Below are 25,291 nucleotides of genomic sequence, written 5' to 3' on the forward strand. Positions count from 1 at the left end.
AATAAAAAAATAAACAAACATGACAGCATTGAGAAAAATCCGACTACTGGCAAACGACCGCGCATTGATGACTCTGTACGGTCAAACTCACAATTTGAATCTGCCCCGCAATTTGTAATTATACATTATTTAATTGAAAAACTCTTAGGGCAGATGTCTCCATTTTTTATTCCGAAGGGTTTAGAAGGGCTTGCTGGCTCATCTAAATTGGTAAAAAGTATTACAGTCTGGGGACATTTTAGCGGAAACAGCTTCATCACAATATTCAAAACTTCTCTGGAAGAATTCAAAGTAGAATGAGGAGTAACCTTAATGGGTATATCCCCAATGGCCTTCGACTTCAGATATCCTGCCTTTAATTGTGGTAGGAGAACATGATGTTGTAAATGTTAATATTAGAACATTTGTCGGCTCCATAATCACATCTCTACAAGTAAATATTCGGCGCACGGCTGTAACACCTTGGCTGGTGAAACCTGCGAGGATCTGACTCTGAAGTACAGCCTTATATTTTTAACCCTGTTAGATGTTTTCATTGTCAACGATTTGGTCTCTCGAAAACATCTTGTCGTGGTTCCTTGACATGTGCCCGTTGTGCTGGTAATGACCATGATGCTTTTGAATGCCAACTGGAACCTCATTGTGTTAAATGTAATTGTCCACATCCTTTCTACTTTACTTCTTGCCCTAAATTGGTGGAAGAGAAAGAAGTACAACGTTTCAAGACAGTTCATAATACTACTTACCCAGAGGCTCGGAAATTACTATTTCCAATTCCATCTCGGACTTACGCTGCTGTAATTCATTCCACTACTACAGTAGGAGTTCAGATAGACCTTTCTGTGCCTCCTACAAAATACTAGATTAACAGCACATCGTAATCTAATACCCTCCAAAATCAACAAAGTTAACGAACTTTGCTATTCGATGACCACATGCGTTAAGTCGTACCCTCATCTACTTCTATCTCTGTTCCTACCACATCTTCCAGTCATTGTCCAACTTCACCTTGTTCAAGCCCAGGTGTTTCCATAGGGTCTTCCCCTCTTGACGACACCCCAAAAATTAAACAATCCATTCGTTCACGTCCCTAGTCACCGGAACGTATGTCTACAAACTCCGACCTGCCTACTCGATTTAGAGCAGGATCACTAGAGAGTGACCAACCCACATCCAGTAAAGAAAAAAAAGGCGCGGTTGCAAGTAGAAGGTCTCCGTGCCATATTTTCTTCCAAAATAAAGAAAAATGGCCGGGCTAATCCAATGGAACTGTCGAGGTTTTCAGTCAATTGTGAATGACATCAAGGAGTTGATTGACTTTCATCATCCCAAGTGTCTTTCTTTACAGGAAACATTTTTAAAACCAACTAATACAGTCACAATTCGACAATACTCCTTATACCAAAATTATAGGTCGTGTGTAGGACAAGGACATGGAGGAGAGGCACTGTTGGTTGATCAACATGTACCCGCCCGGTCCTTGTCATTGAATACGCCCTCGGAAGCTGTAGCCATCCGTATCTCATTGGGTTGTACCATCACTGTTTGCTCTCTGTACCTTACCCCTGGAAAAAATAATCCGTCAGACCTTCATACCATCATTGAGCAACTGCCAACTCCCATTTTAATTTTGGGGGATCTTAATGTGCATAATCCCCTCTGGGATGGTTCTAGTCTTGATGTGAAGGGTCGTGCTGTAGAGCATATGCTCCTGAATCACAACCTCTCTCTTCAGTACTGGCTTTTACAATTATTTTCATGCTTCAGTCTTCCTGGCAGGTCTTAATTCTACATATTTTACGTATTTTTTACCTTCATTTCCATATAACATTTGAGTATACTACATCTTGTTTGGCACAAATAGCCTAGTAGTTTTGTGCCAATAAACATGAAATACCTACCTACCTCTCTGTTTTTGTTTTGCTTGAATGTTGTCATGCATGCCTCTTATTATGAACAACTCTGTGTTTTGGTTTGATCCCTGATAAGTGTATATCGTAATGCTTCCCGGGTTAAAGGCGCATTTTCGAATTCTCGTCATCACTTCATCTTTTTGTTGAATTTTGTACTAAGCTATTCGACGATCAGATGCGTTAAGTCTTCCTCTCATTTAAAAATGACAGACTAGGTGGAACGCAGCTAGTCGACACCACCCACCTCCAATTCTTGGACGACTACTTACTAACGAAAAATGGGATTGACCATCACGTTATAACCCCTCCTCAAATGAAAAGCCGAACGTGTTCGGTAACGGGTTTCGAACCAACGACTGTTAGATTTTTGGTCTTGGGTGATAACTACCAAGCCATACCATGTGAAGTCGTTGCTTTATCTTCAACTGTACTTACCGAAGTAAAGTTGTGAGCTTCAACGGATTGCTACATTACTATTAATTTTACTTGTAGAGTGCCATCTTGTGGTGGACTCGCATTAAAACTTTCATACACCAAAGGGTATCTCAAAAATTATTCTATTATTCTAAAAATCTGTTAAAAATGGGTGGAACAGCTCGGTAAATATTTAAAACTAGCGATAAAAGACGGTTATAAAATGTGCTTTTTGAGCATTTAAGTTTGCTTCAAAGTTTTTTTTTTTTAATTTTTCCTCCCGTACCTCAGTCTCCACTAAACTAGAAAGTACTTGGATGTAGGTCTGGCATGGCCAAGCGTGTTAAGGCGTTCGACTCGTAATCCGAGGGCCGCGGGTTCGAATTTCGGTCGCACCACACATGCTCGCCCTTTAACGCTCCCACGGTTAACAATATGACGGCCAATCCTACTATTCGTTAGTAAAAGAGTAGCCCAAGAGTGGGCGATGGGTGGTGATGACTAGCTGCCTTCTCTCTAATCTTACACTGCTAAATTAAGGACGGCTAGCTCAAATAGCCCTCGAGTAGCTTTGCGAGAAATTCAAAAGAAACAAACTTGGATGTAAGGAGTTATGTTTTTTGTATTAAAGACCGTTAAACTATTGTGTGTGATTATATCAGTTAATTGCCATTTTATTCCATCTAAGTTGTGCCATATGGTTCTCAAAACATGGCATATAATGGTTTTAATGAATATAAATCTCTGAAATTCAACGGGAGGTGATGTTATTTTGGCAGGAAATGACGTCATACACCTTTAACTATTGACACCAAAACAATGTATGTATTTTAAAGCTTTGTGTTATCAGAGTTGTAACTGAACTGGTATGAATCACATCGGAAAGGGTGTTATTTTCTTTTAAAGTTCTGTGAATTGCCAGTTTACGTTTCCTATCATGATTCATGTCATTTGGACTTGCCCTTTTTAAGGCTTGTTTTATTCTTGTACCGCTATGTTTATTTTTACTTCACGTTTATAGACTCACAAGTTGTATATAATTATTTTTCTGTAGGTTTTACCGTACTATTAACAATATTTAGTAACGAGTGACATTGAATTGCTAATAAGTTTTTGTTTTACATTTCAGGTATCAGTACACAACTACTGAAAAGCCATGAGCGATAGCCATGTATAATTTTGAGCTGACAGACCAAAATGAAGGCAGCTAGTGAACAATGCTCACTTTCGGGCTATTGTAATCAATTATAATGAGATTAGATCATTACTTTTATAAGCGCAACGGCTCGAAACTGTGAAACGCACTTTTACAGCAACGGGGCGCGAACCACTAGATCAGTAACTGTTTTATAAAGCTAGGAATTAGACACAATTGTTTGTTTCTAATACTTTACTTTGTATGGTAATCAGGGCGTTCCAACTCCCAATCAGAGGGTCGCGGGTTCGATCCATCGTCACCGAATATTCTCGCCCTTTAAGCCGTGAGGGCGTTATATTTGAGGTCAGTCCCACTATTCGTTGCTTAAAGGGTATCGTAACAGTTTGTAGTAGGTGTTGATGTCTAGCTGCCTTTTCCTGTTAGTCTAAATTAGAAACGACTAGCACAGATAACCCTCGTGTAGCTTTGCGCGAAATTCAAATCAAAACAAATAATACTTTATATTACAACATTATAAAATTATTTACACTTTATATCTTTATTATTGGAATCATTATACAAAATCTGATTTCTTTATTTTCTTTTCTCATTTTCTATCGTTGCGCACTAGCATATTGTACTTCTTGCAGTGGTTGGGAAAATTATTTTTTAATGCAAAGTTAAACAATGGGCTTTTTGTTTTTGCTATTCATTGGGTTCGAATCACGACTTTTAGCGTGATAAGCGTTCAAGCTTACTGGTGAGCCATCTTGGGGCATCTTTTATCGTTATGATGTTTTAAGGTCGATGATAGTTAACGAGGCCAATCAGCTGTGGTGAACTTAACACAAAGGATCACAAAATACAAAAACTGGAACTCAGCCGCTTTCGAACAGTAAATTATTCTTCAAGTGGAAAAAAATGGTCCTGTAATTTGTGGACATTATTTCGCATTTAATTAAAACGCATAATGGGGTCTGGCATGGCCAGATGAGTAAAGCGTTCGACTCGTAATCTGAGGGTCGCGGGTTCGAATCTCCTTCGCACCAAATATGCTCGTCCTTTCATATGTGGGGGCGTTACAATGTTATGGTCAATCTCACTATTCCTTGGTAAAAGAGTAGCCCAAGAGTTGGCGGTGGGTGGTGATGACTAGCTGCCTTCCCTCTAGTCTTACACTGCAAAATTAGGAACGGCTAGTGCAGATAGCCCTCGAGTAGTTTTGCGCGAAATTAAAAAAAAAACACGTAATATTTGTCTGCCATATTGTTTAGTGATCACTAAGCATTTAGGTTCAGAATAAAAATGATTAAAGATTCAAGTCTTCATTACTAATTAATTATAACTCCGGAATGCACAGGATATAATACAATTTCAAATTCTGATATTAGAAATCTTAAAGCAGTTTTTTTTTCTTCCAGATATTAGCATAACACTACGCAAAGTCTGTTCGTTAGTCATTCCTGTTGTGAACTGATAAATTACAAAGAGAAGGAAGCTAGCAAACAATACTCACGTCCACCTTCTGAAACAAATGAATAATGTACTGTTTAGTTTAGATCCCTTGTGGAAAATGTGGTATCCATCTTTAATTTGTTATAAACTATCAAGTAATAAAGTTAAAGTAACAAATAAACCCTGAATTTATCGTAACCTTGCTATAAAAGGACGACTTGTAGTGAGTAGCTCAGTGGCAAGTCTGAAGATTTATAACGCTAACAGTCGGGTTTTGATACCCATGGTGAGCACAGCACAGATGACGCATGCTGTAGTTTTGCAACAAACAAACAAGAGCGAGTTGATAGTATTTGCCATATCATTTTAACATGTTGTATGTTATTGCCGTATTTTAAGATTATGTTATTGTTCAATTTCTGTTGTGATTTTCAAATAAAATATTATGCATATGCTTAGGATTAACTCCTGCTTATTCCTTTCATATACTGTATTATTGTGTTTGTATATTTGTATATATCGCGACTCGAAACAATGAGTATAAGACGCGTTTCTTCCTTAAGTTTGGTCTTTTCAACTTGTTTCTCGTCTTTAAAAGCGTATTGTAGGTCCTCGGATCATAGATCATCTTTAACCTTTGTATTCTCTTTCCAATCCAAATTAAGTGTTTACATAATTATTAATGTGGTATTTAAACGTATCTGTCTTTTTACTGCATTGAGTTAGATATCTTTATCTCAATATGTGTGCCCTTCTAAAATAATATTTTTAAGTTATAGTTAATGTGGTCTATCATTTAAGCAACACATTGTACTTGAGAGCTCACTGAGTCAATGTAACTAAATATTATAAATATATGTTACACAAATCAGTTGAGATGATCTTTCAGTTAATTTACTAAACAGTGTAGCAGGAAACATAAATATTCAGTTTACAGAACATAAATGACCATGCACTGACTACGAACATTAAAATCCACACATTCACAATTCAAGATTTGGTTCAGAAGTATTTCGAAAAACACTTTTTTAGACTTGATAGTAAATCAGTAACAGGAGAGATATATTTCACATTAAATTGCACAATACCCTGTTCTAGGCCTGGCCATGAAACGTCAAGTCAGCAACTTGTATACAACTACAGAAGCGATGAATGGTACGGCTCCCTACATCCTTCTAACGCAAAACGTATTAAGGCTATTTTCTCGAGTTTCTCATGTTATCCATTCATGCACAGAGGGCGCTTCATAGAAGATAAGAGAAACCTATTTGTTTATCCTGTCTTATGTGATTGTTGCAAGTAATTGGTTTTCTTAGCAGAACTAATACGCAATTAAACGAGCGTAATTCGTCATCCTTACCTGGGATAGCTCAGTCGTTTGTCTGACGGAATTCAGGCCCCGTTGAAATCAAAACAACGGTCTAACGCTACAACGTAATTCTGTCATACCTGTATTGTATAACGTGTTTTTTTTTAGCGAAAGGAAAACGAAAGTTGGTTTATGTCACTTCAGTGCACATATATCTTAATTATTATTAGAATTCAGGCGCTAGACAGGACGATAGTTTCCGACTTCAAACCGGTTAATCATGTGTTAAATACAACGAAAATGATTCATACTTATGTCCTTGTCACAATAACAATGTGAAATATGTGATATAAAACCTATGAAAATGTGTAATGTTTAGTGTATGGATAACGTCATTTACCAGTTACCGTCGAAACTGTAGCACGTTCTACTTAAATGACCTGTGGAAAGGGGTGTATTGTTATTAAGATTACGCTGGCATTGTTAAATTGAATAACACTCGTTGTTACTAAAATAAGACGTAGCTTCTGATTAATTTTAAAACAAGTATTCAAATCACAGAACTATAAGTTCTCTTATATATATGTCGTTTGACCAAATAAAAACTAAGGATTTCAGCCCTTCTTTCTGATGAAAGTTAGTGAAATGGTACTGGCATTTTTAAACGTTGTCCAAACAAAATGTTTGTAATTCTACAGTTTATGATCGTGAATACCGTGACAATTTTTTATTTATTTTCTTCATATGGGCTACAGATTATTTTGGAGTTGAATAGTTCGAAGGATGATGTTAGGGTTAAAACGTGTTTTCGAAATTGTTGTGTGAATTCTGGGTCAATAGGGTTAATATAGAAAAATCGTCCCTTGATCGGATGACTGAAAGGTGCTGTAACTACGCAACCAGTAGATCCGTGTCTAATAAAATGAAAATAGTAAAACCTGAGCAAAAAAAATATCAAATGGAAATTTTAAAAAAAGAATACTTTGTTTTATATCTGTTTCTTGTATGTTTGCTATACCGGGCCTAGTGGTTAACTTGCCGTGATATATATCGGAAGGTCCAAGGTTCAGTTTCGTGATCTGCAACTGGACGTACTCGGTGCTTCAGCCAATAAAGCTGAATGGTTAGCACTTCTAAATCAAATGTAGCTATGCTTGAATCTGTTTATCTCGGATCTGATCATTTCATCATGTGCAACTGTTTTAAGGTTTTAAAATAGATAGATAGATAGATCTAGCGTTGTTTGTATAATCGTATATTTACTTCTTGTTTGTAGCTTTTGCGAGTCCACAGTTTTGAATTTTTGTTAAAGTTGCACGTACTTTTGAAACTTTCGTGACTGAGGTAGTTTCTTAATTCGTTAACCGACGAAGCTAACGCGAATAAAACTATCTCGGAGCTCGTGCATTGTGTTGATGGTTTATAGAAGCTATATATGTAATTCACATCAGTAGGTGCTATGTATTTAAAAGATGTTTCAAAATGCCAGAAAGTTAGCGAAATTGTAAAACTTACGATTTGAAAACATGGATTGTACTTCAGTTCACCACAAGATACCATGTTGAGAGCATTATATGTTCCCTTACACCCAAAACCTGCTCCACACTTTGTTATGTTAACGACGATGGTCAAATCCCACTATGCGGTCAAAAGCCGACGGTGGGTGATGTGTCTTTCTATCACAGGGGTTCCCAACCTTTTGACACTCGCGACCCTTACCTAAAAGTTTGAAACCCATGTGACGCCCTACTTAGGGCTTACTATCAGCAGCTTAATTTTTCTTTTATTTTCTGTGAAGGAGAGGGAAAGAAACATCTAAAAAAAATATTTAAAAATTCTGTAATTATTTATTAGCAAATTAAATCACATTGGTCCAACCTGAATTCACAAAAAAGAACATATATTTCTTAAAATAATATTAACATAGGTTTGAACAGCTATACAACCCAGCTGGTGAGATGACTGATGTTGCATTTCAGCAGCAAGCTTTGAAATTCGTGGCCGAGCGTTTGTTAGAGCCAGTCTCATGTCATCTCCAACATCCAATCTGTTCCTATTCTTTGTTTTTATATTGACAAGAGTGGAAAATCCTGCCTCACACAAGTAGGTAGAAGCAAATGGAACAAGGACACGTAAAGCTATCATGCTGACTTTGGAGTATGACTGATACATAGCGCACCAGAACTGAGTCACGGATTTCACCTTGAAGAGATCACGAGCTGAAGAGTTGTTCCTTAGATCCAGAAATTCATCTTGGATATCATCTGGGATGCTGGATACAAGTTCAGTACAAAATGGGTTCCTTACCAGGGCCTCCTGTTCTTGTGATAGCTCAGGGAAGTAACGCTCGACTTCCTTTTCTAGAGACTGAAGATGTTCGGTAATCTCATCCTTGAGGAATTGATCCAGTTGGATCTGAGACTCATCCGTCACTCCACAAAGTTTTTCAAACATAGCGATGTTTCCAATATTGGTTTTCCGACGCCAGTTCTGCAGTTTGGAAACAAAGGCGCGAAGACTATCTTGAAAAAGGAGAGCATGTGTTTCCCTTCCTTGAAGCTTCAAATTGAGCTTGTTCAGCTGGTCAAAAATGTCGGCTAGGTACGCAACCCTTTTATTCCATGCTTCATCTTCGAAGTGAGCTACAAGATCTTTCCTTTCTTGAGTCTCCAGGAATAGCTTTATTTCATCTTTCATTTCAAAGACACGATTAATAACGTTTCCTTTCGAGAACCAACGTACTGCTGTGTAGAAGAGAAGGACTTCGTGGTCAGCATTCATGCCTTTGCATAGTTCTTTGAATAGGCGAGTGTTGAGTGCTTGAGTCTTCACATAATTTACAATTTTGGTTACAGATTCAAGCACTTCCTGCAGAGAGGCAGAAAGAGTCTTACTGGCGAGAGCATATCGGTGAATCATGCAGTGGATGCCCTTTGCTTGAGGTGCTAGCTTCTTCACTCTCGACTGGAATCCTGATTTCGATCCCAGCATAGCCAGTGCCCCATCCGTACAAACCCCACACACGTTTTCCCATTGAAGATCTTCGTCTTGAAAAAAAGTTAACTTTTTTTCCATGGCATCATCAGCTTTTGTTGTGGTTTCAAGTGCACTGCAGAATAAGAATTCGTCTTTGATGTCACCTGAATTAATGTATCTCACGAAGACAAGCAACTGAGAACATGAACTTACATCTGTTGACTTGTCGAGCTGAAAGGAGAACAAAGGGGAACTTGTTCCTTCACATCCATAGACATTTTAGAAATGCGCCTCTGTATAGTATTATTTGACAGGGATACTTGCTGCATCTTCTTTGCACTGGCTTCTCCAAGAATACGATTTATTGCTTTCATCATGCAGGGTTTAAGAAGTGTTTCTCCAATCGTGTGAGGCTTTTTTTGTTTAGCAATTTCGAATGCAATCTCATATGAAGCTTCCACTACGGCTGCTCTCTGCTGCTGAAACGACCCACTTCTATCGATTATTTGGCTTTTAAGACACCGTTCATGCCGTTTGAAGAAATCCAAACCCTTCTTTGCGTGTTCTGGATGTTTCGTCTCGAGATGACGCTTGAGTTTTGATGGTTTTATTGACTCTGCACTCAGGACAGCATGGCACAAAACACACTGTGGTTTCTCAATGCCGTCGTTGGCGAGCACAGTGGTGAAGCCAATGTTGAGGTAGCATTCTGAGTATCTGCGCCGTTTAGTCATGGACACAACTCACCTCTACTGCTTACTTATCTCATTGTTAAAATAAAATAAAAATGTTGAATAATGAACGCTTTGGCAACTGTAGATCTTACACTTACTACTTGTGGGGGTGCAGGTAGAGTAATGATGGGGTAAGTATTGGGAGGGAAGGGAGCGTGGCCAGTCCCGCGATTCGTCATCCACCAATCAGCAACGGACATGTGACTCACGTGTCGACAGCGAGCACACACACACTTAATCACAGCTAAACAGACACACAAGCATACGTACATGCGCTTGCACTCACATACTCACTAGTACACACATACATACAGTTGCAGACACATACACATTCACACAGGCACATTCACTCACAGGCACGCATACATACATCCATAATATCACCTAATGACATTGAACTAACGTAGCACACGTTTTGCTTTGCACCGAAACAAAAAAAAAAAAAAAAAAAAGTAAGAGCATGAAAATGTAATTGATGAAATAAAATTAATGTTATCCCAAGCTACTTCTTACAAGGCTTCGCGACTCCCCGGTTGGGAACCCCTGTAATCTATCATTACAAGATTAAGGACAGCTAAATCCTCGAGTAGCTTTGTGGAAATTTTCAGAAAACAAAAGTTCACCACGGGAGATTAATAATACTTTGGTAAACACGTGTTATCGAACGTAATACTCTAAAATATGAATCATTTACTTTAGAATTAAATCAGTCAGAATTATTGTTCATATTAATATTTTGCTCGATTCGCTGCTATGAATTATATGTTTATGGGTTCGAATTCACGGAAGTTAAGAAATAGTCGTTTGTTAATGTGTTATTCTGGCTGTTTTCGCTGTTGCTAATATATATTAATTAAGATTTGTCGTATGGTTTCTATAAGTTAGACGGGTCTCGTGAGATATTAGGATTATGAGCAAAAGCTTCAACAACAAAGTTACAGAAGTCATTATGATGTGGCATTACAATGTAATCAGTGCGTTTTTATAAGTTTCAAAACACTGTACTTACGTCAACTTCTAATTCTACATGAGCTTCTGCTTACTCGAGTTCGAAAGTTAATCATAATGACGTCATCGGCAAATAAGAAAACAACAAAAAACACGCGGATTTTAATTCCAAAAATTTAAGTTAGGCTGTAAAAAAATGGTGCCATCTGTGTGCAGTTTAAGAGCGAGCTCATTTTAATAAAGTTCAGCCCTAGTAGAAATTCGAAAACACTTTCGTCCCATGCATACAAAGGATCTTGCTAATAGTAAGGCTTATGTTAACATGCTCAATCTCGCAAGGTTAAAGGGATGATTACAATTTGTTATGCACTTTCACATAAGAGATAGCAACACGTGATAATAATTAGTGTTGTTCACTACTCAGATTTCCAAACTCGACACTTTCTGAAATTCTAGAGGCTCACATAATAAGCCTTTTAAATTATGCCAAAAAAGATACGAGTGCCAGGCGTCATGGGGTTGGCAGCAAGAAGGGAAAGTGAAATGGCTGTTTAATTGTGTAAGTACGGAAAATAAATAGGGACATACCCTAGAACTGAAAATTACATGATAATCGGACGTCGGGAAGTTGGAAAATTTCTATTACAAATAACCAGACAAAAGCTGTTTTATAGTATAGACTACACTTTTAGTAAGTTACTGCGTTATTCTAGTTCCTTCCCCCGTAACACAACACATCAACTGGTTCTAATGTTAGTAAGTTATTGTATTGTTTAGTTTATTCCCTCCCACACCTTGGAAACTGGTTCGGATTTTAGTAAGTTATTGTATTCTTGTTTATTCCTGCAGCTCGTGAACTGGGTTAGATTTAATATTTCGTTAGAGGTGTGTAAGGAAAACGAACTGAACAAATATATGCTGTTGTTCAATCTCATTATTAAGTAATTTTTTTTTAAGTACAATTCTAATATACAAAGTTTTGGAGGTTCCCGAACCTTCTGTTTATCTTGTTTAACGTATATTTCTTATATTCTTCTTTTTCAGTTTTGTTTATTTTATCGAATATCATCAGTATTCAGTTCGGTTTTTGTAATTTATTTTTTTAAGTCTCTCTACAATCTTGAAGTCTTCTAATTTAATTTATTATTGTTTCGGTTTGTTTTTGAATTTCGCGCAAAGCTCCACGAAGGCTATCTGCACAAGCCCTCCCTACTTTAGCAGTGATATTTTAGAAAAGACAATTAGCAAACACCACCCACCATCAACTTTTGGGCTACTCTTTTTTTACTAACGAATAGTTAAATTGACCTTCATATTATAACGCCGGTTGTTCGATGTTACGGGGATTCGAACTCGCGACCCTCAATCAGTATGTTTTCAGAGCTGCAATATCCACGCTTCGGCATTTGAACTGTGATGTTATCATCAGTAAACTTAAGGTTATATCACAAAAATCGAAGTTTAGTACACACGGTTGATATAGCTCGCTGTGTGACGGTACCTTTGCAGTGAAATAATCCATGCTTTGTTTCCCTTAAAAAACTCGTAACGAGCAAGTTTGGAGTTCAGAGGGTACTGAAGAAATTTAATGTTGTTTTCATAAATTTACTTATCATGTGAGTATTTAAATTAGTTGATAGTTTTTATTGTGACATTATTTTGCCAACCAAGTTTTTAATACATTTTTCGTTCGTGATATGTGTGTGCAATCTATCCCGTTAATTTCACTTTTTAAACTATGTAATTATATTTCCCGAAATATCTCTCCAACTTTTCTGTGGCTTATTACGAATGAACAGTAGTCATCCATATCCACGTAAGATAAGTTAAAGTTTATTGCTACGGGTGTTAACTTTATGTAAATAATCATGATTATGATCATAATATTGAAGACCCCTCGTTGGGGAAGCGGTATGTCTTCGACTTTACAACACTAAAGTCAGGTGGTTCAATCCCCATCGATGGATACAGCAGATAGCACGTTGTGCCTTCGCTATAAGAAACACACCGACCTAATATTGAACTAGAACTAAGTACAGTTGATTCTACTACCATTTGTACGCTTTCTTGGCACATTGTGTTTATTTTTGACTACTTTCATTCCGTTATTTTTATAATACATCACTTACACTGGAGTCAGTTAATAGTATAATTAGTATTATAAATGCTAATACTGAATATTTTGGAGGAAGTAGACAAATGAATCATCATCAGTGTGCATATTTAATTACATATTTCTCTGTATAGTCTGATATCCAACTAAGATTAATTGTGAAGGCACCTTTAAAACTACCAAGTCCTTTTCAGTGAATAAACGCACGAAATAACTAGTATCAATTAGACTTTTGTTGTGATACATTGGAATGGAACGTTACACGCACGCTCCTAAATGTCAATGAATTTTTATTTGTATATCTTATTAAAGTAATAACACCTTTTCCTCTGATGTTTTTTAAAAAACAGTTTTCATCTTTTTCTAGACATTCGTCACCGGTTCGTATCCTTTCTGTGGCGAGCAGTCTTGGAAGGCTTGGCCGTTGTGTTTCCAGCAACGGGTGGTCGTTCAGTTAAGTGAAATAGATAGGGCGTTTCTGAGGGTCGGAGATCATTACTTCTGTCTACGTAGCGAGAGGACCCGCGAGCTAGCAGGGGAGCCTCAATATTCCCTGCTCCTCACCTGTGTGTACAGGGATTATGATGACATTAAAGAACGAGTAATAAACGAGAAATGCTTCGATAAACTCTTCACGATGGACTGGATACACGATCCTGGAACGTCGAATCCAAGAATAGGTCTACTCTCGAACCCTGAATCGGATGAATATCTCCCCACCCTACTGCAGCACCTTCTGGTGACAGTTGAGAGAGGCATAGAAAGAATTGAATGTGAAAGTTTACGTAACCCTAGAATTTATAAGCACGTATGTTCAGATCCTTCAACCGCCCTTAACAACCCTGTAGCGGAGACTAAAGACATTTCTGTTCAAACTAGACTTTTAAACGTCACAGTGGACGATACGACCGAGAACTCTTGTAATCATGAATCTTGTACCTCCTCGTCTTTAGATGGACAAGGAAATTGTTTAAGAGACTCCCCAGTTGTTGACTGTCCAGCAGATCTTTCAACACATTCTGACAGTGAAGAAAACTCTTCCAAATTTTCTCAAAATTTTGAAAATCAAGAACGTTGTCCTGTAGGTCTTTCCCATTCTTCTTGCAGTACTGAGAACAGAGGAAACCATGTGGATATTTCAGAGCCTGTTGGTGACTATTCAGTTCATCCTGAGACAGCATTGTCTAGTGAAGCAGTCAAAGAATCGTTGTCCATAGAGAAACCAATACCGGCTTCAGGTAAGACAGTGTTTGTATCATATATTTGAAGACAGTAAAATTCCCTTGTTCGTTACTTCTTGTAATGGTGTCAGTGTTTCTCATTTATCGCAGAGTTACAAAGTGGACAATTTCTTCATATATGTTGCAGGACCATCGATATCCACTCTAACTCGCTAAGTATGACTTTTATTTTTCTACTTCTTATGATTGGTAGTCAACAAAGTTGAATTCTGTCAAATTTTCTCTCCCTGTTTCATTCTTTTTTTCCTAACGTAACCCAAGAACAAAGAAACTAAAATTATAAAAAAATTAACTGTTGGTGAGGTTGATCGTAAGTTTCTTATGCATGAAATGTGAAACTACTAAGTACTATTTAGCTGTGTAAAAAGGTCTTGTATAAAAACTTGACATGGGTTTTAGTGTCACTTGGGAAATCCTCGAGTAGTTATATTGTGGGTCGTTTCATTTAATTGGTCTGGGTGTATTAGGCAATTAGGACACGCTGAATTTTACTTATGTACGAATAAGATCTGTAGAATACCAAAATGCTCATTACCTAAATGCTACAGGTGGAACTGTTCAATTTTTCTCTTTTCTTTCTACATTTGGTTAGTTACTAGGCGGCTTCATAAGTTAAGAAAAGTACTCCATTGATTTGTGGGGGTAATGAGTTTTGAAACGATTACCAGTAGCCTTGTTTAATTACGCTGTGTCACAATGTTCTTCTCAAAACTCGTTAATTTTAATTATATATAAATAAACTAGCAAAGATTTAAACTCAATTCTTTTTAATACTTCAGTAGGTTACTCTAAGTTTTACTACCATTAGTTTTATTACAGCTTTTATCATTAGCTGCCACCTGAGAATTTTTTTTCTGTGCTTTTACCGCACTTGACCTACATACTGTTACATTATGTTCAGTCGCTCCTTGCGAACTATGCAAGAGATGTTTATATTTTTTAGTTGTATAAATCTTGTTTTAAATCATTTATGCCGTAAAGAAAAGAAATCACATGCAGTGTCAAGTTGTGTAACACAAGCAACTCTTGATAAAAAATCGATACAAAGTTTAGTGAAACTAATAACTTCTAATTACCAGTGTGGATACTGTTAAGGTCAATTATGAAACTATTTTTATCACTCCTTCGCCTGGTTTTGCCTTGTTGTGGAGATTAATTTGTCTATCATGTTTAATTTCAGTGTTCTTTGTATGGGTTTTTTCAATTTATTTCTCATAATATCCAAACAAAATCATTGTTGAACATTTTGTGTCGTTGTTCCTTTAGGCCAGGGGTTCTCAACCTTTTGGCACTCGCGACATGAAAATGTAATTTATGAAATAAAATTAATGTTATCTCAAGCTACTTCTAACAAGGCTACGCAACTCCCCTGCCAAGGCTTCGCGACCTACCGGTTGGGAACCCCTGCTTTAGGCTCACAATGCTTGTTTACGTCATCTTGGGATCATTTTACTGTTATATTAGAAATTGCATTTGTTTTGTATAATATTGTCGGTTATGTTGATCTTTCGTAACATGAAATCACATCAGGCTTCATCAAGTCAAATATAAAAATGTAAACTAATTATTTAAAACAAGCGATAAAAGCACTTCACGAATTAATCCAATTGTTAATATTTTACCTTGTAACTTACTTTATTCACGATAACCATGTTGGTTATAGTTCACAGCAACGTTTAGTGGAAATAGATGTATGGATTCATGCAAGAAATATTTTATTTAGTTTTTGTTGTAATGCTAGCTCGATATTTTTTCTTTCGTATTGTAGTCTTGCAAATCAGGTGTGTTAGGGCCAAAATTACTTGCTACGCATCTTCTAAAAGAGTACATGGTATATAATTTAGGGAGGGAGATACCACTGCAGGCAACCTGTTTACAGGTGAAAAGGTGAATGAAGCTTGCTTATTTATGTCTACTATGTTTTGGTCGTGAATCGGGCCTGTGTTATGGTTTACTACTAGTACGAACCAGTTATTACTACTCAAGAGTTTCTCTGGGGGCGATGGAATAAAGAAGATCAATCAGTCTTAACATTGTTCTTATCTCACTGAGGACATGTTTGTTTAATAATCACAGGTTTGAACCTTAATGTCAATGTGAACACAATCTATTATTATATGTGTATATGTAGCGACAATAATCAATATTCGATTACAAAATAAAAACATAACATCAATATGAACTAAAGTTGATAGCAACTACAGAACAATGGAGTGAAACTATCTTTCAATTGTAACTCTAAAAAAACGCGTAAAGACAAAAGATACTGAAAAAAAACAACAAATTCGTCATGATTTGTGTATAACTGTGTACCATCATACATCTGACGTTGAAGATGGGTCTGTCTCTTCAGTTATACACTATCGCGGTAAGAATGTTTTCCAAGAACAGATGAACACGAACTTATTCATAAAAAATATATCTACACTTTCAACCCATATTTGAATATCACGAGTTTCAAGTGAATATAGATACATAGTGTATAAATATATTTAAAAAATGCCTTTTCAACACCCTCCTCCTCATGACCTCAGAGAAGACCTACTCAAAATCACCCTGGTTGCTAGACAAAGAAAATCATAATAGATCGTGTAAGTTCTGATTTTGTGGCGTGGGGGGGGGGAGATACTGAAGCCGTAATCTGTCAGTAAATACAACATGTTTTAGCGCATTTGTTGTTTGTAAAGCTATCCCAAACTTCTTGTAACCATTAACGATTATGGATTCTAAACGAACAGTGAGGAAATAGTGCAAATTTTCTCTATCTTGTAAACATAATCTTCAAAATTTACAATACTAGCACCTGCACAAAGAAAGGCTTTTGAAAGTTTGATTTTTTTTTCTAAATGTGCCAGTGATAGTATAAGGTTTAAAATATATAAAAATAGAATTGCTCTTATACATTGGACTTGGTTATTTAAATAACATTTTATTTTAGGGTTTTACTTTTTGTATAAATTGAAAAAAATTAACATGTAATTTAAAAACTTCTTAATATAAGTGTATGTATCTTAAAAGTATGTGAAAAAATTCACTCCAATGATTGATGGGTCATGAATATAAGTGATGTTTCTGTTTTGATTCCAAATATGCCAGTAATAATTGAAAGTACATAAACTGACCTCTGTGGCTGGTCTACATTTAGCTAGCACTGGAGCTATGAAATATATGGATTTGGAAAGAAAAACAACTTATTGACACTTCCTAAATCTTTCCCAGTTGGTTGAACCATATATCTAAAATCCTAGGAAGAGTTGGAGGACAAAAACATATGCAAGCTTGTCTTGCATTGTAACGGGATGTAACTGTTAACTTCAAAACCTCTTGTACTTAATATATTGGCTTCCCAGTCATTGAGAACGATCTGAGAGATGAAAATGAGTGTCATAAAGTATTTTTCATACATGTAGAATGTTCTTGCATAATTTAAGGTAAGTGACAAAAATCGTATATTTCAAAGAAGTTACGGTTTTCAAAAAATATTACCTCACTTTCGTTTGTTCAGTGCACTGGTTTTAAAACAAAAAAAAAGCAATACATTTTTGTTTGTTCTGTGCATCGGTTAGTTCAACATTTTTGTTTTCTGTATTTTAAGGTCTCCATTGTTCATTGAAGGATGCTCTTTTAGGCTAATTCATGTTTAATCCTCTAAATTATTCGCATTGTTTAAGGTCAGTTCATGTTCACCACGCACTTTTTTTTTGTATTCATTAAAAACCTTATCATAAGTTGTTTAACACAACAGTCGCACTTCAAAGTATAATCGACTTACAACCGTTTTCCGTGGAGTCCAGACAAAATATAACCATCCATGTTGGAAGACTTCTGCGTTATTGGTTTGTTTTCTGATTGGTATTTCCCTCTTGCGAGTGCAATCTGATTAATAGATGAAAAACACCTTTTCTCTCGTGTGTTTATGCCTTCATATTCTCGCATACATTTGTAAGTGATCTAATTTGCTTCTGTATTTTGTTGTATTCAGTTGTATAAATAAAGAGAAGACTAAGAGAAACTTGAAGATCTTACTTTGTATTTTTTCTAAAAATGTGCTTTGTTCGTCACTATTCATTATAGTTCACCATCACTTTAAATACACAGATTAACTTATTGTTCATTCACATTTCACATGAAGTAAATATAATCTTTAGAAATTGTTTATGCACAAGGCTGGATATTAGTTTTATATAATGGCCTTGAACGTAATGGAAATCACTATCTCTGACCCTTTCGTCCTTTTGTTATTGGTTGTTTTTTTTTAATGTACGTGTGAAACTACTGCGCGAGTTTTCAAGTGCGAAACACCACACATCACAATATTATTACTAAGTGTTGGTTGTATTGTAGACTCCTTATTTTACTTTCAAACTTTTTTCAAATGAAAATTCAAAATTTCAAAGAAAGAGAATTGCCCCCTCCTCTTCGTATCTCATCGTGAGTGGACGCCCATGAAGCGGAGTTACGTAGATTCCCGATTTCAGAGCTTCCTCTCAACGGGTTACTTTGTATCACCATTTTTGAATGAAATTTCTTGGACACCAAACTTTCATTTTTTGTTGTTTTCATTCATGAAATGTGAACAAAAAATATAGGGTGTTCAGTGATTCACCACAATAACTCGTGTTAGGGTTGCCCTTTCTCGCCCATTTGTAGATGAAGACTAAATTAATGCTCTTTCTAACCAACTCCCTCGGACCGGTTTTAGAACAGAAGTGATGTTTTTGTTTCTTTCTTTCTTAACGTATATACACAAGAAGCTAAAATTATCCGTCAAAATAATTTGAATTTCATATAATGATAATGCAATGCATGTGATTGTATGCAATTCGTTTATGATTGTAGCTCTGTTTTACTTAATATCATACCTGATAATATTATGGTAATTTAAAGCCAGACCTTGTCATGAATAGTCTTTTTCTTTAATTTGATGCACTGCAACTCGATAGATATCTGCACTAGGCGTCCATAATTTGGAAATAAGCTAGAGGAAATGTAGCTAGTCAACATCACCCACCGCCAACTGTTGGGCTACTCTTTTTACCAACGATTAGTGTGACTGGCTGTCACACGTATATATTTCGTAAGCTTCAGCTACTTTTTTTCATCATAATGGAAGCCCTTAAAATAATTATATGGTAAAACACAACATATAATCCTCTCACAAATTCCCTAAATCCAGTTGTTGTTTTTAGCTACGTACTTTTACGGTTTTTAAAATGTAACATTTGTCGATAAAGAAGCTGAGTGTTTGCAGACACTAATGCCTTTCTTGTACTTTACAAGATGGCCACTCTTTGGTTACAACTGGTTCGTCACCAGAAGGAGAAACAAATGACGTTTGTAAAGAAACCCTCAACAACACGTTGCTCAAACCCCGTTGCATCAGCCAGGTGGATCCTGATTTGCTACATACTGAAATAGCCTATGTACCGGGTGAGTGGATAAATCTAATGTCAAAATATGCCATTATGTTCCAATACAGAATTTAAAGAGTGTTTTTCTTTCTACATTAGGCCTGCAAGGAATGAAACGCAACATTCTGTAATATTAGGCTGTTACGATAAATATACGTGTAGACAGAATTATTGCAGGATAATTGTCAACATAATCGGTTTAGTATTTATTTCTGTATTTGCTTATTTCTTTATAGTTTAAAATTTGTGATAGACTTAATGATCATCTCATAATTTAATCTTGCTCAGTGTACAATGAATTAGTTGAATTTAAAATGAAACAATAATTTAAGTTAGTCCCTAAGAAACACACAATTTGAACTCCGTACTTAAAATCTGTAGGTAAAGCTTAAAATATGTAATTAGTCGTTTGTCCAGCCTGTTGATTGGTTGTCTCAGAACAAATAATTCTTTATAGTATACACCTATTTCTGAATTTTGACTATAATTAGTTTTATTGTAATTACAAAAACTTGGATAATCAGACAAAAACCGTGACAGTTATACAGCAGTCTTTTTTACAAGTACTAAAGGATTATACTTAAAGTATCTCTGAATAAAACAATTTAAATAATTTTAACAGCAGTTTTACTGCATAAGCTCATACATTATACAAAGAAAAACAAGTCTGACGAACATTTTCAAGTGTGCAACAAAAATCCTTCATTAATCACGAGGCGGTACATGTGGTAGTGATGATTAACGTGATTCGGCATTGGAGCACAGTTAATAGATTGTAGTCTGATAATTTTTAAAACTCCACGTGGCACAAGTAAAACTTCCGTTAAAAATATTTGAAGGGAGATTTCGCAGTGTTAAAAAACAACAAAACCTACAGAATCTCACTGTTCTAAATCATGAAGTGAAGTTTATTAGTTTATTGACAAAACTAATACTTATTTTTTATCAAGACAGTTCGGAGACCCTCTTACCTTAAAATTCATTGTTTGCGCACAGTATTTTAAAATAAACAGTTGTAGAGATCTTGTACTACACTTTGACTTAATGTTAAAGTTCTTTATATAAAAAGTGTTTGACGCATAAGAAAAAGCAGTGTGACGTCAGAAGTCCAAGTCCAACCTTTTTAATTGTTGTGCTCTGAAAGTAACAAAATTAACAGAAAAGCTGGAATTTTTAACGTGTATTGCACTGAATACAGTTGCATTTCCTAATATAGTTCATTTTATAGATAATATCATAGTAATGTCATCAACGTTTTATTTTGAGGCGGAAGTAAGCAGAATTATCTTTGAATTATTTCAACGTGGACTGGGCCGTTTTATCCAACAGGTTAAAGTAGGACCACTGCCGCCAGGAGCCCACCATGGCATTGCGAGTATAATATCAAACAATAAGACACTCATTTCTAAATAAATACAAAATAAATAAATATATATCAATAATGAAATGAGTTTGTCAAAATGTATGGTATTTTCATAAAAGCACAGGTAATCAAGGGGGGTCCACTAGTTTATACTTTGTCCAAGGTCCACCAGTGGCTCAACGCGGCCAATTAACGTGGATAAAGATGTTAATTCTGTTATCTTTAGTGTTTATTTGTTAAGTGTTACTTTTCTTTCCTTTTATATTTTCCTTACATTCATTTGGTAGATGTGCCGTTTTGTTGTGGATGGGAGGGACATTTTATGTTTAACTATACAAATTAGCACATGTTACTAGCAAACATTCAGTTTAGTGTTATTACGTTCATCATTAGAATCAAATGATATTTAACTAATTACAGTGTAGTGATGTCTGTAATTGTTGGTAAATTAACTTTGAATGAATAGCATTGATTGTTCATCTATAAAATTAATTTGAGACATTGTTATATAGAACTGACCTAAATTAGATTTTAGAAAATAACCGTTTTTAACAGTCGATATTGAGAGACCATACGAAAACCTTTTATTTATTTATACCTGCATGCTGTTTCTCTTGTTGTCATTTGTATTCGGAACAACAATCGTGTTAAATGCAATAACATTATTAACCCTGTCTAGTTTCACGTGCCCAGATCTTTGCTTGTACTAATCGTCTGTGCTCTACATTTGTGGATCTGATTCTTGTTATCCATCTATAAATCACGATATCATCTCCCTCTTGCGCTTGTTTCTTAGTGCATTCGTTCGTTTCATGTCTTGGCAAACACGCTGGGTTAAAAGTGGACAAAACTGGTTACATCTCTGTCCTCTCGATGGTATGTATTGATATTAAGATTATAACAGAGTTTTGGTTACTTATTTTTGTTTGCATGATAATTCTGCGGAAAATGTTTTGCTATGCCTGGTTTATAGAGAATTATCGCGTATAGCTATGTCAAGCTCTTAGTTCTATCCTTTAGTTTTACGGTTGAAAAAGTAGCCACTGTGTTGTTATAGGAAATTTCTTGATCTCGGCAGAATTAACACTGTTGTCACAACTTTGAAGTAACTTGTAACGTGGTATATTCTATAAAGATCAAATTGAAGTAACCCACGCCTCCTGGATTTCAATAAGAAGTTTTTTATACAAAAAATTAAATTATTTTACCTCACCAAACAACTACACAGATAAAAATAATATTGTTCTTCAGTTTCATTTTTTTCCTTCCGCTTTGTTTTTTAAATTTCTCTTGTCTCCCTCAGCACACTAAACTAAATCTATTAGTTATAAGTTTAATATGTTTACTATGTAGTTTATGTATAGAAACAAAAGTTTAAGTTTATATGAAAAATGAAAAGGGAAAATTGCAAACTTCAACCGTATTATGATAATATGCACTTATATAGGTAAACTGGAAAGTTTAGTGCGAACATTCACAAACAACAATAACACAATATTTTGCATGCATTGTGTTCAATGACCGTTTACATTTGGTTCACCTAAGTTCTGCCAATCCAGAAATTGATACTTTGTCTGAAAAGGTCTCTTATTTATTCATATAAATCCACGATTCCAGTCGTGAGTGCTTTCAAGCCCCCTTAATCCGAGGGTTGCGGGTTTGAATCCCCGTCACACCAAACTTCGTCTTTTCAGCCGTAGAAGCGTTATAACATGACGGTCAATTCCACTATTCGTTGGTTGGTAAAAAAGTAGCCCATAATTGGCGGTGATTACTAGCTTGCCTTTCCTCTAGCCTTACACTGCTAAATTAGGAACGGTTAGCGTAGATATTCCTCATTTAGCTATGCGCGAAATTCAAAACAAACCAGTCAGGTCCCCATCTTTTGTTTGGGAGTATCCGAATGAGGATCATAAAGATCCAAACGAATTTTCTTATTTTGAACTACCCATTACAAGCTTATTCAAATTTTCATGTATGGATCAGCTTCTGAGAGTCCTAAAACCTCATATGGATGACTCCCAACTTAAAAATTTCCGAAAAGTGAATTCAGATTATTGTTTCGAGCGACTTTTCGATGTTAATTTTTCAAGTGCATAGGTCCAATGAGTTTGAGAATCTTCAAAACCCTCTTATATCTCAATTTTTAGTCAATTAATAATTAAATTGTATCGTAATGTTGTCATATGCTGAACGTGCAGTGAAGTTGTGGCGTTCATTTTCCGATGCTACTGTTACTGTCAAATGTTACGCATACACTTGTCATGTGGGTTGAATGTGTCCAGACTGTGAATCTCAGGATGCGTGATTTGCGACCACGCACGTCACACTTTGGGATCGTGGGTAAGTTATAAAAGTAACGACCAGGTCTCAGTGTTTGGTCGGACAAAAGCTAGTGGTGGGTACTGTTGACCAAGGCCCGACAGTGCCAGGTGGTTAATGGCACTCGACTCGTAATCTTAGGGTTGCGGGTTCAAATTCCCGTCACACTAAACATACCTGCCCTTTCAGCCGTGGGGGCTTTATATTGTGACAATCAATCTCACTATTCGTTGGTTAAAGAGTAGGCCAAGAGTCGGCGGTGGGTGATAATGACTAGTTATTTTCTCCCTAGTATTACCTTGCTAAATTAGTGACGGCTAGCGCAGATAGCCCTTGAGTATCTTTGCACGAAATTCCAAACAAACTAAACCAATCCTTGTGCATCAAATGCCTTCTTCTAAACAACAAGGATAGTTGATGTCACATGCGGTTGACCAAAATGTTGTTAATTATAGAAACAAGAACGGATATTGCAGAAATTAAATATTCCTCTGTGACATAATTTATTCAGGAAGGCAGGTTTCTTGAAACTACGTCTACTTTATTAGGAATTTTTTAGCATGGTATTAATTCTACATTGCTATTAAACTTGTAATTAATTATAATAATAAAGAAATTGAATGAGAGAAAGTTGTAAAAGTTCTTTTATCTCTACGTCAATTGCGGTAGTTACATGACTGAATAGTGTTAGGCCTACATAGAAGTAAAGTTCTACAGATTTTAAGTAGTTAATTTTGACAAGTTGAATTAGAACAACACGGAATAAACATATTAGATCAATTTGTATTATATGGAATTTTCATAATCTGTAAAGACCAGATGGCGCGCCCTATATAGGTCATTTATGTGTCAAAGCAATGAATTTCATGGAACGGAGTATAATACGTTCTCGATTAGTTACCGTTCAGCTGGTACAAAGTGACGTTCGTGTATCTTGTTAGAAAATTAACTCAGTTTTTGTAAATTTCATATAATTTAACGTTTATACGTAGATATCGAATCTGTAGCTTGTATTCATTCTGTCTTTATCAAGGAATTGGAAAAAAATTCGGACATTATCAACAAGATTTTATAAAGCGTTTCAGTATGTACGATAGCTGTCAAGGTAACGGGTCCTCGTAGCTGTGAACAGGGGTAAAAGATTATTAAACAAGATTCCCCTGTATGAGGTCTGTTCAGAAAATACGCGGACTGTTTGAATTGCGCGGCTCCAGTTGATTCCAGGGGAATCCGCTTGGTGTCGCTAGGTTCGCACAGATCAGCTGATTACGACGCCATTTCCCGATTGCAGATATCTTTATTTGTGTATTAGCTACGCGGTTTTAAGTGAAGTGCGATTTTTTCGTTTGGCGGATTTCAGAATGAATGACCTGAAGGAGCAACGACTTGCTGTGAAATTTTGTGTTAAACTTGGAAAATCTGTGACTGAAACTTTTGCTGTGCTTAACACGGCTTACGGTGATGTTGCTATGAAGCGTACGGCATGTTTCAAGTGGCATGAACGTTTTAAGGATGGTCGACAGTCCATTGAAGATGATGAGCGTCCTGGACGTCCTTCCACGTCAACTGACGACCCACACGTCGACAAAATCAACACCCTGGTGCGGGCAAATCGACGTCTGACTGTCAGGGAGCTTGCTGAAGAGTGTGGGATATCAGTTGGATCTTGTTACGAGATTTTGACCGAAAAATTGAAGATGCACCGCGTTGCTGCGAAATTTGTGCCTCAGAACTCGCGAGTTTTTGGCCAAACACTCGATCACTGTTCTTCCCCCCCCCCCTAATCACCTGACCTTGCTCCTTGCGATTTTTTCTTGTTCCCCAAACTCAAAAGACCCTTGAAAGGAAGAAGATTTGAGACGATTCCCGAGATTAAGGCAAATGCGACGAAGGAGCTGGAGGACATTACAAAAGAAGCGTACCAGGACTGTTTCAACAAGTGGAAACACCGTTG

General features: G+C 36.3%; 1 protein-coding gene and 1 long non-coding RNA gene across 10 annotated transcripts in view; one reads left to right on the forward strand and one right to left on the reverse strand.

Moving 5' to 3' along the window:
* LOC143250796 (uncharacterized) overlaps positions 1–6,340 on the reverse strand; it is a 179,549-nt gene extending 173,209 nt beyond the window's left edge. Inside the window, exon 1 of the long non-coding RNA XR_013028362.1 lies at positions 6,009–6,340. This is a non-coding gene — a long non-coding RNA (uncharacterized LOC143250796). The remainder of the gene's footprint in view (positions 1–6,008) is intronic.
* Positions 1–25,291, forward strand: part of LOC143250793 (puratrophin-1-like) — a 208,357-nt gene that overhangs the window by 132,522 nt on the left and 50,544 nt on the right. For 8 of the 9 annotated variants that reach the window (XM_076501789.1, XM_076501788.1, XM_076501790.1 and 5 more), the window contains 2 exons: positions 13,368–14,238; positions 19,522–19,671. In XM_076501789.1, the coding sequence (XP_076357904.1) occupies positions 13,368–14,238; positions 19,522–19,671 (1,021 nt within the window). The remainder of the gene's footprint in view (positions 1–13,367; positions 14,239–19,521; positions 19,672–25,291) is intronic. The other variant, XM_076501792.1, reaches the window with a different exon arrangement.

Source organism: Tachypleus tridentatus, chromosome 5, assembly GCF_004210375.1.
Source record: "Tachypleus tridentatus isolate NWPU-2018 chromosome 5, ASM421037v1, whole genome shotgun sequence".
Lineage (NCBI taxonomy): Eukaryota > Metazoa > Arthropoda > Merostomata > Xiphosura > Limulidae > Tachypleus > Tachypleus tridentatus.